The sequence below is a fragment of the Drosophila innubila genome (genome assembly GCF_004354385.1).
Source record: "Drosophila innubila isolate TH190305 chromosome 2L unlocalized genomic scaffold, UK_Dinn_1.0 4_B_2L, whole genome shotgun sequence".
NCBI lineage: Eukaryota > Metazoa > Arthropoda > Insecta > Diptera > Drosophilidae > Drosophila > Drosophila innubila.
Window position 1 is genome coordinate 27999929 of NW_022995372.1, and position 15737 is coordinate 28015665.

Below are 15737 nucleotides of genomic sequence, written 5' to 3' on the forward strand. Positions count from 1 at the left end.
TCACCTCAGACCATAGCTTGAGCCCACCGACATGAATAAGGCTATTAAGAAGCCAACAATTCATTCCATAGGAAACTTGTCTTGGCTGAAACCAAATCTCGTAAGAGAACCTCTGGAGTGTTATTTCCATTCGGAAATAACCCCCTTGGGGAGGGTTCAATCGCTGGATTTTGCTGACCTTCGTTTACCAACACTTCTTCTCAGTGATCTGTCCATTTTATGGCTTATTTACCGCTACATTTGATGGATTTGTTAATTATACCGTTACTTAAAAAATAAGTAAAGGCAATATTGTGTTCGTTGGAATGTATGCAACATTGAGCAGGAGGCATCTCCGACCCTATAAGGTATATATATTTTTGATCCGCATCAACAGCCGAGTCGATATAGCAATTTATGTCTGTACGTCTGTCCGTCTGTCTGTCCGTCCGTACCAACAAAAGGATCTCAAAAACTAAGAGATTGAGTAACCAAATTTGGCACACAAATTTCCATAAACACCACGCAGATCAAGTTTGTTTTAAATTTAAGCCACGCCCCCTCCGCCTCCGCAAATCGCGAAGAACCACCACACCCACAGTTGTTAAGTTTATACGTTTTTTATGTTAATTAACATTATCTATTAGTATTATCTCTTGTCCCACTGAATCGCATCAAGATCGGACAAGTAAAAAGGTAGTTATGACGATATAATGTATAAAACTTCGAATTGAAATAAAACACAAGAAAATCGTTTTAGTGACCATAAATTTGGCTTTATCGGAAGGATAATTTTATGCCATTAATGTTTAAATATGATTTCCGGCATGTGGCCGACGCGGCTGGCTCGAATATCGCCAAGTCTAGAGGTCTAATTTTCAAGCAATTTTTCGAGGATTTGAGGCCGTATGTTTGTTGGCGTAGACAAGCGACTTCACATATCCCCAAAGAAAATAATCCAATGGTGTCAAATCACAAGATCTTGGTGGCCAATTGACAGGTCCATTCCGCAAAATTATGCGCTCATCGAATGTTTCCTTCAATAAATCGATTATGACGTGCGCTGTGTGGCATGTAGCGCCGTCTTGTTGGAACCATATCTCAACCACATTCATGCCATCGAATTCGGGAACAAAACAGTCGGTTATCAAGGATCTTTACCGGTTTTCATCGACGGTAGCCAACTCTCCAACATCATTTTGGAAGAAGTATGGCCCAATGACTCCACCAGCTTATAGAGCACACCAAACAGTCAGTTTTTGTGGATGTAATGGCGTCTCAAGGGTCTCATGTGGATTATCGTCACTCCAAATGCGACAATTTTGCTTGTTGACGTAGCCATTTAACCAAAAATGAGCCTCATCACTGAACAAAATTTTGCGATGAAAATCGAGATCAATCTCATTTTCGGCCTAGCGGCTTTAATTTTTGAACAAGCTGGATCTTGTTAGGTCGTAAGCCAAGTTCTTTGCGCAAAGTCTCCATAAAGTTGATGGACAAAGCTCCAATTGCTGTGCATGGTGGCGAATCGATTCGGGTCGTCCTCTACAGCGGCAATTGTTTCTTTGGTCCGCACTGTTCGACTTCTCAGCGGATGCGTATTATCACATAGAGTAAACGTTGTGCGAAAACGATCCATGGTTAACCGAATTAATTGCTCTGATGGACGATTATGTCGAACATAAAATGGACGGAGCTTGCGGTAAACTTCGCGAACTGAACCAACTCGAAAACCAACCTCTAAAAAGCACCTTTACAAGTAATTTTTTTAAGTAACGGGTATCCTATGGTCGGGATCTCGACTAGAGCGTTTCCTCTTGTTTTATTGTGTACACTCTCAATCTTAATTGAGAATTGCTAGTGGGTAAAGAGAAATCAGCGTCGCAGTCAGAATTATTTGTTTAAAAAAAACTAAGCCACTACGGAGCAAAGTAGTGTTGGTAAACGGGACATAATAGTGTCAACATGCAAAACGGAACAACTATATAGTTAATTTTGCATCGAAATTTAACAATAACATAGTAAAATTTAGCAGTAAAACACATAAAGAAAATTAAATTTGTTTTCCGTTAAAAAAGTGTAATAACGCCCAAGGGCATTCACAAATTACCATTTTTTTACGTTCAAAAACTGTCATAACGCCCGTGGTCGTTATTGCATTTTCGAATTGTAATAGCCTTCACAGAGTCTCTGCATTTTTGGATGTACAATAACGCCCATGGTCGTTATTACTATACATGAATCCAGGTAACCACTTCAGAAATAATTGACAAAACCAAAATGGTACTGATAATAAAGACTGCTGAGTCAGCTGTATACCGAATCTTGCTCCTTGCATTGAGACAGATGCTTTGTGTGTTGCTTAGTGTCAATATTTGACTATAAATCTAGTCAGCCAACATACTCCAATTCTAAGAAAAACAAAACTTGCTAGACCATCGGAAAAAAACACCATTAATGGTAGTAATGATTTCTTTGTCTTGTATTTGACAATATCTAGAATATAGTAATGAGTGGTCAACAAGTGAAGGTGTATGAAATTGTCAAGCCTGGTAAAATATTTTACATTTTTTTTACTTGCTTATGGCAAATATATACTTGAATATATACAAAAAGTCCCCGGGCTGGCAATGAAAAAACATTTTTGTTTTCAAAAATCAATATATTTATTAAATATAGTTTCCGTCTAGCTTAATCTTAGTCCAACGGTCTTTTAAAATTTCGATGCCTTTTTTGTAACGTTCGAAAGAAAGAAAGATTGGAGTAAAATTTTTTCCCTGGAGCCATATTTTCAAGTTTGAAAACAGGTAGTAGTCACTGGGGGCCAGAGCTGGGGAATATGGAGGATGAGGAAGCAATTCCCAGCTTAATTCTTTTATTTTTTCCATCTTTAAGCGCCTTTGTGAGATGGTGCATTGTCTTGATGAAAAAGGATATTTTTTCTTTGCCATATGTTGCGTTTCTTCTTGATTTCGTCATTCACACGATCAAGCAATGCTGAGTAATATTCTTTGTTGCATTTTTCACCCTTTTAATGATAGTCGATGTGTATTATACTCGTACATACCATGTCCATCCCAAAGTACACTGGGAAAAACCTTACCAGCCCATCGACTTGCCATCACACGCTTTGAACGGCTTTCACCGGCCTCTCACCACTCAGTTGATGACCGATTGGACTCCGGAATGTAGTGATGGATCCAAGTCTCATCCACGGTGACATATCGATGCAAAAATTAGCTTGGACATGTCCAAACAGGACTTGGAATCGGCAACTCGCTTTTCATTTTGCACAATATCTAGAAAATGTGGCACCCATTTTACATTTCATTAAATTTGGAACAGAGACCCCGTAATGTTTATCAAGCCATGTCTTCGCTTCCACCGTATTCCAGTGTTTAATCAAAACACGAAATTCAGGTGTTTCCATTTTTCAAAAAAATCAAAAAGTTGCACCACAATATAATTCTAGCTCGATAGCGTCCGATTGTGCTAAAGTTTTGACAGCAGCCTAGAAATTAATGTCTTTCAAAAAAATTTAGTGGCGTACCCTATGTGTCAGTCCGAGGACTTTTGAACGATCTGGTAAGCTTCAATTGTGTGATCACTTTAATGGACCATGCATTTTTCGCAGACTTGCCACTGTAGATACACCATTGCACAACAGAGACCGGTCAACGATCATAACAGTGAACTGCTGTTGGCAAACTAAGACTAAAAATTAAGATGAGTGGTTCAGCTAGAAATGTTTTGGCGATGGTATTTATTTAACTGCTCGTGGCGGATATATTTGAACAGATCTGTCCTTTATAAAACTACGTCAGACGGAAAATATGACAAACATCTTCTAGCTGAAAATCTATCCAATTTTATAAATTCTAAAACTTATAAAATTCATGCACACTTGGTCAAAAAAAGAAGGTGCCTAATGAAAGTATATTAATAATAATATCATTTAAATGTCAACACTTTTTATGTAAAAAGCATTTTTTTTAGTTTTTTTGGCCTTTTTTTCTGTTCGGTTTGTCATTTTTTCAGCAAAGCGTGGAGAGCGGCAGAAAAAACAGAAAAACGTCTCTCTCGCAGACAACTTCGGGATTTTTCTCACTCATACGAATGAAATGCCAACTGTCAATGTATGTGTTTGGAAAAATTTCCATTCGCTTGCTTGAAAATAAAACGTTCAATATTTGGTTGCAGTGTACTGAGAACAATTTTGCAGTCTCGCCTACTCGATGAGAATATATCATGCTGACTTCGGGTCGTGTCTATGTAAAAAACCGAATAGTTTCGGCCTATCGAGGCATACGCTGGGCACCCCTGATTTGAAGCACCGTTCAAAAACAAAGTTGGGTTCACTATAAAAAGAATTTCATAATCACAAACTTATTACTCAAATAAGGTTATTAGTGAAAAGAATGCACTTTTGAACGATTTTGACCAATCTTTTTATTTAAAGACATAAAAAGTTTGATGGTCGTTGGATTACTGAATTGCATTTAAAGAAAAAAATTAGGACAGTTGTGATTTCCAACTTAGGTTAATGACTTCTCAGTTTACACTCGAAATATTAAATCACATAGATAAGTTAGAAATTATATATGTAAACATGTGTATATATTAGAGTGGTAAAATTTTTGTCGACCAAGCGGTGTTAAAATCGTAATCTGCCACGAATGTTTGCAAAAGTATCGTTTTTTTAGTTTTCTCGGGCTAGGGTGAATATTTCGCTTCCAAATTTTAACTGCAGTTAAATATTAAAGTTTTTTAATTGTTACAACAAAAAAATGTTGCACAAATTTATAGTTTTGATAAAATAAATGATTTTCTACATTTACGATACTTGTGTGCTCAAAGTTTTGATAGCTTTGTCCCAAAATTAATTACATACGATAAGTTTAATAAAAATGGAACTAATAAAGAAAATGTATATAACTTTAAAAATTAACAATATGAAGTATATATTTTTTTTTAATTACAATATTCAACTGAATTCAGTTATCTTCGAGCGATTCGTCCAAGTAATCTTTAAAATTGCTTAATTGGTGACGACTTTACCTAATATAGTAATATTAGGAATACCTAATTCCACTTGATATTTTGAGAAAATAATATTTAAAGAATAAAATTTGTTAAATCCTTTTATTTTTTAGTAGAAATACTTAACTTAAAAAGCTATGGAGGCCCTAGTTTATGGTTTAAGTCTAAATTGCTTAAATTTGTTTTAATGCAATTGCAGATAAATTGTTCATTGATTTCGATTGTCAAAGGTCTTTTTTGATAAGTACCAGTACAAAGCATGCTCAAAATATTCTTCAAATCTCTTTGATGGGTCTAAATTCGAAAATATGTTTCACAAATTTAATAACGTTATAATTTAATTCAATGCATTCGTTATGCGATGAAAAAAAGGAATAGAATTGACTGCAAATTAAAGAAAGATGTTAGAAAAAATGAGCCGAAAAAATTCACATTTATCTTTGGTCTTTAAAATAAATTTTCTGTACATTTTGTATGAAACATCCGATAATTTTCGACAACACTAGGCAACAAATTTGAACTTTTTGGCTATTACAAGAACCAAACCCACTTTTAAATACTTTTCTTCAGAAATGTGATCAAATTGTGTAAAATAACATCAAATTATTACTGTGTGAGATTGGTTAAGATATCTCAAAATCACAAAAAATTTTCATATTATAGGTCACGCCGCTCCACAAGGAAGTTATCAAAGTCGACAAAAACATGCCTAGACACAAAATAATATTATATCGCCGTCCCTCCATCGATTGACATTGATAAATCATATCTCAAACGACGTGTAATTAATGCACCTATGCAAATAAAATAGAAAAAAAAATGTAATACATCTTATCGACTTTTCCTTGAATTTTAAAGTAAAAAAAACTAAACAAAATATCATCATTTTCTTAATTCGAAAATTTCTGTCGCTTAAACTACTGGTTTAGATCTTAATCATTGTATTAATGAATTATATATATATATTCATTACTTTTTAGAAAAAGTAAAGCTTTTGAAAATCAGTTTTGTCATTCTCGAGCAATGATGTGGGAGCACCTCTAAAAAAAGGTACGAAAACAAGACAAATTCTTAAAAAAATTCTAAAAAAAGTTTCACAATAAAAACAAAAAAAGGTTTAACGACATATGGGGCCCCAAATCTATCCAAAAAAAAAGTAGGTTTGGTTCTTGTAATTTTTTGGCTGTTGCCTAGTGTAATTAATACGATAAGTATTCGAAAAGACACATTCACATACGATAAAATTGACAGTGAGATTGGAGTAACTGTTCCGATTTCATAAGGCGATGCGTTTGGAGCTTTAGAACAAAATTGCATCAAAAGTTGATTTTGGAAAAAATGTAACAAACGATACTTCCGTAAAAGGGTCGATATATATTATAACAAATAAAACAAGAATTTTTTTTTTTTTGATTTTTTAAATCTAGCTTATTTGATAGCCGATTTTTTTTTTTCTATATTGTTCTGGCAACAATGAATTTATAGAAAATACTTCATCTATAGATATAATTATATTTATATTTAAATTTTAAATGTGTAGGTTATACCCAAGATTTATAGCCGCGTCTATTCAAAGTCAAACAATATGAGCATCCAAAATAAAACAACTAAATGCTTATAATTAAAACTTTTAATCCTGCAAATCAGAATTATTTAGAGCTATCCCGATATTTTCACAATATTCCAGATGTGTATCTTTAACTTTGATAAAGCTTTGTGTGACGAACCCTAACCGTTTTACATTATTATGTATTGTATGAGTAATCCCCGACAAAGATACCCACACTTTACAAACGCTTCAGTTGAGAAACATGTCCTGCTTTCTCCCTTCCGCTAAATCCAGTTTATGAGTTCAAATTTAACTTCAAAGCATACAAGCATACTACTCATCACTTTTCAAGCACACTTCATACGAGATCGAGATTGAAATGAAAGTAAAAGCCATGAAAAGTATATACTTAGTATATACTAAAAATTTAAGAAAAAAAAAAAAAAAAACAAAACACAAAGAAAAAATACCTGCAATTACGGTGACGTATTGAAATCTAACTTAACCACAACAACAACAACAACTTGAACACAACATGATAAACAACAAACACACAACTTGTGAAATGCCCTTGATATGTCTTTATTGGAGTTTTGTTTTCTATGTCACAAAAACAACGCCAACATACGTTTTATAATTTAATTTTCTTGTCATTATTTATATTGTATTTTATCAAACGAAATTCTTTTGTTTCAGGAGTTACAATTCTTCTATCGCTCACAGTGTTTCTCAACCTTGTAGCTGAGACATTGCCCCAAGTATCTGATGCAATCCCCTTGTTAGGTAGCGATTGCATTTAAAAAACATACAAATGCAAATATATATTCAAATTTGTCAAAAACAAAAATCTAAACGTTAATTAACTAATTACTTAATATGATTTATATATACGTACATACATACTATATATATATATATCTATATATATCCATAAATATTATTGTTATTGTTGTTATATATAAATATCAATTATGATTATTCACACACATTGCTAAATTGTTCGCATATATAATCCTTAATTAAAACCAAAAACCAAACAACAAATCTTAAAATATAAATAAAGTATTAGTCTAACTAAAACAAAGTCAACAAATGCAAAATGCCAAAAGTTGTTAAATGTTATTTGTGTACTTCGTAATATGTTTACTAATTACAAAAAGTTTTAAATTAATTACTAAACTAACTCAACTAACGCTATCTATCTCTCTCTTTCACTCGCTCTGTCTATCTCTCTATCTTGTTCGAAAATTGAACTTAAAATAATATTATATATATAATGAAGCCGTTTCTTAGTTGATCATATTATTATGTTGCTATCTCTGTTTTACAAACACTCTCTATCTACGTCACATCTCTCTCTCTCTCTCCTCTTTTCGTTCGCTTTTTTAAATCAATATCTTCGGTAAACATACCAAATCTCAGTGCTTTGGCACTGGCACCCCACCATCACAAAATATTAAATTGAGCAACGTAAATCCGTCAAGATATCTTTTAAATGCTATCGTTATCTACTTACAACTTTTCTGATCTATATTTCCTAATAACTCAAAACATTCTCTACAACTTCTTCTCTTATCATTGGTGTGGCTGATTTATACATATATTATATATACATATATATTATAAGTACTTTGTAGAGACTACCCAGCACTAAACTATTCAAAAACAGCTGCGCCAATGATACAATCAATTCACTTCAATACAATTACTTCAACTTTTCTTTCAAAAATAGTGATGCTTTTCTACGGTGCAATAGAACTTAAAATGTATCTTTTATAATACTTAAAATCAAATCCATTTTTCCAAACACTATATACAATATATTTCAAATATAACATATCGAATAATTCTAATAAAACAATTTATACTTTATATTTTCCGATTCTCGATGGTTACAAACAAAAATATTTTTAAAATCCCCTCTGCTTATATATAATCCATAGCTATATAAATTTATAAAAAAAAAAAAGATATTTTATGCTTTGAATCAAGACGATTTAATTTATTTTTCTATAGTTGCAAATTCTATTCAATCATAGAATTTTAAAATGTCAGTTTCAACAGAGACTTGCTGTAATGGTTCTATTGCATTAAAAAAGAAAGCACACCAGATAAAAATATTGTTTTGTAATTATTTAACAACATATGAAATTCTTATATACATATATATATTCTAAATACATATTATATATTTGATGCGGTACAGACTGATTGTACTTTTTTCCACTTCGCAATTATGTTATTCCTTCAAAGCCAAATGAAAATGTAATTACAAAAGATACTTATGAGACAGATTTCAATACAAGTGAGTTTGGGAAAATACTTGTGAAATAACATTTGAATTTAATGCCGATAAGAGATATATATATATTATCGCCGCTAACGTCGCCGATCGATGAAGATGAAAGAAAGAAAGAAGTTTTATTCTTATGGTATTATTTATCTTTTTTTGCTAATAGCTTTGATTTGAACTTATTTCATTTTATTTCTCTCACTCACTCATACCTCACCTTATCTAGAAACGTTAACTGCATACGCATAGCATTATCCCAAAATATATAAAATTATACATATCATAAATATATGTACACTCAATATTCCACCACGTAACAAAAAGTATCTTAAAGATTGAAAATCAAAGAATTATCAAAAAAAAAATAAAAATAGAATAAAATAACTGTCATGACCACCAAACCATACGCAACATATTTTTAAACTATTTACTATCATACAACCAACACTTTTGATCCATTTCTCGGAATGATATTTTTTGCTCGAGAACCTTTTTGATCAATATTTGAAAATAATCAAACACAATAGAATCTTAAATTTAAAATATATTTAAAAAATATCATTTCGTACAGTTTTTTTTTTTGTAGTTATTTTTATTTTTTTATTTTTATTTTGCAGCTGTGCGAAAATGGGTCAGAAATTTGTATCTCTGCATTCGCTTGTTGTTCATTTTGGATTGATACTTATTAAGCCCATCAATTAAAGTGCACTGTTATAACAAAGTGTTACATATATAATACTAATAAACCATATAAACAACAAATTTAACTTATGTAAATATGTAAGACTTGAGCACAAGCACCCTCAAATAATATATAGAAAAGATGAAAAAACAAAAAAGGTTCAGCCAAAAATATCATTTAGCAAAGTCCCTCACTGTGATCTTGCTAGACACGTGCTGTAAATTTGATAATAAATATCTATTAATAAATTTCCTATCTTATGCAGCTCGTGTCAGCAGACGTTTTCTCTTTCTATCTTTCTCTATATGGTATCATCCCATCTATTGATTCTATACAACTAACACAACTTTTGGCAGCTAACCTAACGTTAATCTAAACTACAAAATACGGCCGTTAAATACATTTCAATCTCTGTGTGGTATTTTTTTACTGAATCAATCATTTTTCAGACCAAATATTTGCAGGTGTTACAATTCTACTTTCGCAAACAGTTTTCTCTTTATTGGTCGGTAATGTTATAACAAAGACGAGCGAGGCCGTACCGCTGCTAGGTATTAGTACAAGCACATTCTCAAATACTTATTATTTTTTATAATTTGTTGTATTAAAAAAAAAAACACAAAAACTCAGAATTTCCTAGCGCTATGAAAACAAAATCTTTTCTCTTTTAGCTGCTATAAAACAGAACGTAGCAAACGAAAAGTGTCCAAATAAAAAATCTGCTGTCTTAAATCGAAATTATATCTTGTACAAACTTTAATTAATTAGTACGACTGCAGGCTGCTCTGCGGTGCGTTTAAAGTAGGTGAAAACTGAAAAACTGATCATAAACGAGAGCATGAAGTATGGCAACTCCAAAGGAAATCATTACAAAAGCAAATACTTTCCTATGGCTGTTGTAGAACTACCCAACAAATCCCCAAACAATCGTATCAAACGCTTAATTAGACTTTGGCTGAACCTCTTTTTATCTTAAGATAGAATGCTTAACAAAAGAAAACTTTAGAGTCTACAGTAAAAACTAGTCGAATAAGTTACAACGCAAATACCCTTGCAGACATAGTATTTATTAAATTATTATTAGACAGATTGTAGATATTTATTACCTTTGTATATTTATGTTTATTTTTACATTTCTTAAATATCTATTCAAATTAAAACAGCAACTACGTAAGTGCTGATATTAAATTGCTGTTATTATTATTTTGTATAATATAATATAAACGACCAAATTTTTCTACTTCAAGCAGGTTATATAAAAGGTTTAAAAAAATTATTTAATCTCGATCGCGCGAAATAAAATGTTTAAAAAAATATGCATGGAAAGTTTACTCGAAAAAGATATTACACAAAAAAAAATTTACCATACATAATAGCTCTCAAGCATTTTCATAAATTTTATTAATATAAGTTTCAGTATTACTAGTTAAAGTTTGACTTTAATTTTTAGGTCTTTAATAATTGAAATAGACAAGAAGGAATTAGATAATCTGCAAGGGTACAACAAGATCTCTTTTAGGCTGTTAACACGCTAACACTAGCTAACAACTCCCATTACACGCTTTTGAGGGTGTTTTGCTTAACATGCCAAAGTAGTTCCCAACCTATCCTCTCTAATAACATCTAAATAAGTACCAATTCTATGCTATATGCAAGCTAAGTATGCTTTAAGTTAAACTATATACACTTATTTATATATATAAAATTTGAAATTCCTCATATCCAAGTATCAAAAGCAGACTAAATAACGAAAATTGTTTTAAATCATGAGCCGAAAACGCCTTAAATAAAATAAAACATTTTAAACTAAAATAAACAGTAATTAAAAATTCAGTAAGCATACTGTAAATGCCTAAATAATTTATATATATGTAACATTCAACTTACATACATAATTTATAAATAAATTACTTAAGAAAACAATTTGTTCATCCGAGCAATTGAATTCATCAACTCACAACATCTTACAGTTGTTCAATTTATAAAATAAAAATTCATATATTTTATGCATGAGCTTTTAATTTATTTTGTTCGATAAAAAGACAGTTTGGAAGTCAGTCATAAATAGCAAAATTATGTTAAGAACTTACAGCTTATGAATTAATAATCAGACCACGTTAATCAATCAATTATCATTTATAATACATGTCTATCTATTTTTAAAAAGACCGAACGAATTGTCGATGCTAAACAACTATTATCAATTAAAAAAAAAATTATTAATAATTTGTAAAATTAAACCTTGTATGCAATATTAACTAGCACAAGGTACTGGGGCCTATTAATTATGGTAGTTTTAAAATAGCAAGCAAATAAGTTTTTTTATTAATTAGGTTATGTAAAATGTCTTGATTCTATAAATCCTTCTATCTTTGAACTCTTGGTAAGTTTACCTGGCAGTTGTACTTTTATTTTTGAAAATCAATGTACATATATGGCGAACTGCTTATACAAAAGGTGTGACACAAATCGCTTCCGATTTAATTTCAACACAAATCAAACTTTTGGTGTCGAAGCTGAAAATATTTTTGAGTGCTGAGAGCCAAGATGTAAAAATCAAAAAGGTCAATTTCAGCTAGGGTTTGTAAAGCAACCCAACCAAATGGTCCCAGTATTTGCTGTGACTCACCTGATTATAAAACTAGCTCAACATATTTCTATAATTCAGATTTGTAAACTTATTGATTTTATATATAATATAAAATGCTGACTTCATGACTGACTTAAATACTCTTATATTTATTTATTTTGAATTTACTTTGCTTGTGAAATGCACATCTATAGCATGAAATAACCGTAAATTAGATGAAAATCATAAAATGAAAGTAAAAGCATACTGTAAACGTAGATGCATGGCTGAATACTTTGTAATCTAAATAGTGACCTAAATCGTAGTAGCATCGCATCTGATAAATCACAGCATTTGTTTGTCAACAAAAATAACACAGTAAACTTGATCCACTGTAATTCTCAAACTACTTTTCATGAACAAACTAACTAACGTTATGTAAATGCTGTTTTCTTAAAATTATTATTTGAAAAGCTTCTGTTTTTAGTGTTGTGCAAAATGTAAGGTTAATGAAACAGCATTCTAATATGATACCACTATCTCTTTTTGCTTGTTATCGATCCACACACTAAAACTCGACCATTAGGTACTTATTTCAACTGCATCATGTTCATGGTTGCATCGTCTGTGGTGCTAACGGTTGTGGTACTCAACTATCATCATCGCACAGCGGATATACACGCAATGCCACCGTGGGTAAGTAATCGATCAGATCGAACGGATGGCTTATCTAAACTAAATTTGCCAATCGCTTTTGTTATCAGATCAAATCCGTTTTCCTACAATGGCTGCCTTGGATATTACGCATGGGTCGGCCTGGTCGCAAGATCACGCGCAAATCAATATTATTAAGCAATCGCATGAAAGAGCTGGAATTGAAGGAACGTTCTTCCAAATCCTTGCTAGCCAATGTTCTCGATATCGATGACGATTTTCGTCATACAATATCAGGATCACAGACTGCCATCGGTTCGTCGGCGTAAGTATTCCGTTGAAATTATTATACCATTTGTTTTCGAAATTTCTCTATTCGTATTACAGGAGCTTTGGCCGGCCCACAACGGTGGAAGAACACCACACTGCAATAGGCTGCAATCACAAAGATTTAACCTTAATTCTTAAAAATTACAATTTATAACAGCGCGCATGCGCAAAGCTGACGATGAAGCGGAATTGATAAGCGATTGGAAATTCGCTGCAATGGTTGTGGATAGGTAACTTACGAACATTCTCTTGATTACCAACTAGAGATTTATCACTTTAAATACGACCGAGACTTGAATCAATCAAGCTTAATTCGAAAAGTCATTCTACTAGTCGAAATCCAATGAACAAAGTACATTTATTTTACAGAGCTATCAGTGCTATCATGTTTGAAAATGGGTGTCTTTCAGTATGTCTGATATGGCCCACCTGCTGGCGTGTTATTCTCATTTTCCTAATTGGGCTAACCAGCAACAAGTTGGAGTAGGAGAAAGTGCAAGATTTAAAGTCATTTTAAAAAATTTAACCATAGTGTTAGAAAAGAAGCTTTGATAACATATATAAATCAAATTAATTGCATACAATTACATAACAACTTAGTTTATATATTAATTTAAATTCAAAATTTTGTTTGAAATTTCAGCCATTTTAATTCGATCAGTATTTTTTACTTTTTTTATCTGAAAGAAACTAAAACTATACACAGAAAAAAAATGCAGGATTCCGGGATAAAATTAATCCAACGCGGTGTCAGAGTACGTAATCCCGTATTCTTTTAATCGAAGTACAAAATACTTAAATCAAGCACGATTTTTCAACCATATTTTTTATTTTCGGGGTTCTGTAAGATTTGTTTTTAGCTAGATCAAATACTTTAGGTTTCTTTGACTTTTTTATTGTTGACTTTTCAATATTTTTGGCATTTTACGTAAGTATTATCTTAATATAACAATAATATCCTAAATACATTCTAAAAAAATAAAATAAAGAAAATCAAGAATTTTAAACTTTAACTTTAGAATGGCAAACCATACTTCTTAAATTATAATTATAATTATAATAACTGATTCTTAGTTCAGTCAATAACATGCACAGTGCCAACAAATACTAGAGCAACACTGAGTGACCTCAACTGACGCTCAACTAAATCAAACAATTATGGCAACGCCCATACTTCCGGTTGTTTGCAAATCGGGAATCACCCAGATTCCAAAACACACACACAAACACACACACAGATGTAAATATAGATGCATACATGTATTACACATGGTCTTAACAGGCAATAATGGCGTACAGTAAACATTTGACGTCATTTTGTGTTTATTAATCAACGGTAATTTATGTTACACTGTTACATTCACCATCTTCTTCTTATCTTTTACAGATTTTGTTTAATTGTTTTTACGCTCTTTACGATTATTGCAACGGTAACTGTGCTGCTCTCAGCTCCTCACATAATTGTGCAATAAGACCGCACAATTTAGACATTTAAGCTACACTGACTCACACACACACATGCATTCATGGTGTATACAGTTAATGTATATGAGGAGGCATTAAGTTAAGTTCATTTTCCAAAAACAAAAACTAGCAAAGCTGCTTCAATACAAAGCATATGATAAAAAAAATACAAATTGTTAATTACATTTTTAAGTCAAAGCAAAAAAGAATGAGATAAAGAAAGGAAACCGCAATGGAATATAGAAACAAGAAAGTGGAAAATGATAAATATTTTAGGTAAAATAAAACAAAGCAAATATTACTGCCGTACAACAAAACCACATAAATAAAAAGCAAATTGTGTAATGTTTAGTAAGTTAAATAATAAAAATTACCGAATAAAGAGAAAAATATAAAAACTAAGAAAATTTGCATAGTAATAGCAGACACACACATTTACACATAAAATGGAAGAGTTTCAAAAGGACAAAGAAAATATTGCAATTATGTACACACACACACATATTGACATATTCATGTATGCGTGTGTGCGCCGATTTTATAAGTTTATTTTGTTGAGTTGTTATAATTTATGTAAGTTACACACTAAGAGGCGAATTCATTATACAATGTATGTATATAAGAGATTGTTCCTATGAGACATTAGATATGTATTTAAAATTCACACATACACCCTCCACATACACACACGCACACTCAAGCACTTAATTGACAATGGAAAATAACAAAATAAAAATACGAAAAAAAATCCAAACAAGGGCCAGCAACCATTTTAACAGTAGGAAAATGTAAGACACTCGGAAACGGACTTTATTTAACTAACCTTTTTTTAGCTAAACTTTTTTATTAATAATTTGTTTTCCAATTATTATTAAAATTTTAAAATACACGTCTTTAATTTGTGTTTACATCACGTGGACCAAAAATATTTTGTTTTGGCTTCTAATATACTTAAAATTAATTAATTAATTAATTAAAAATAAATTTTATAAATCAATTTTCATGTTTTTTCCAAAAAAAAAATATTGAGCGTGCGTATTTGTTGTGTGGACAGAATAGCATCTTGGTGGGCATAAATGGTAACAAACTGACACATAAAAATGAATATGATTATATTTATAAATAAATATATATATATCAAAATAGTAACAAATATAATAAATTTTTAAAACGCATA

At 31.4% G+C, this 15737-nt stretch overlaps 1 protein-coding gene across 1 annotated transcript in view; it reads left to right on the forward strand.

Annotated features, from left to right (window-relative positions):
- LOC117781291 (acetylcholine receptor subunit alpha-type acr-16) overlaps positions 1-14766 on the forward strand; it is a 147190-nt gene extending 132424 nt beyond the window's left edge. Inside the window, 7 exon segments of the mRNA XM_034618042.1 lie at positions 7265-7351; positions 10008-10094; positions 12699-12808; positions 12877-13091; positions 13154-13233; positions 13236-13326; positions 14484-14766. Coding sequence (XP_034473933.1) covers positions 7265-7351; positions 10008-10094; positions 12699-12808; positions 12877-13091; positions 13154-13233; positions 13236-13326; positions 14484-14568 — 755 coding nt within the window. The 3' untranslated portion in view covers positions 14569-14766.
- Positions 14767-15737: the final 971 nt, after the last annotated feature.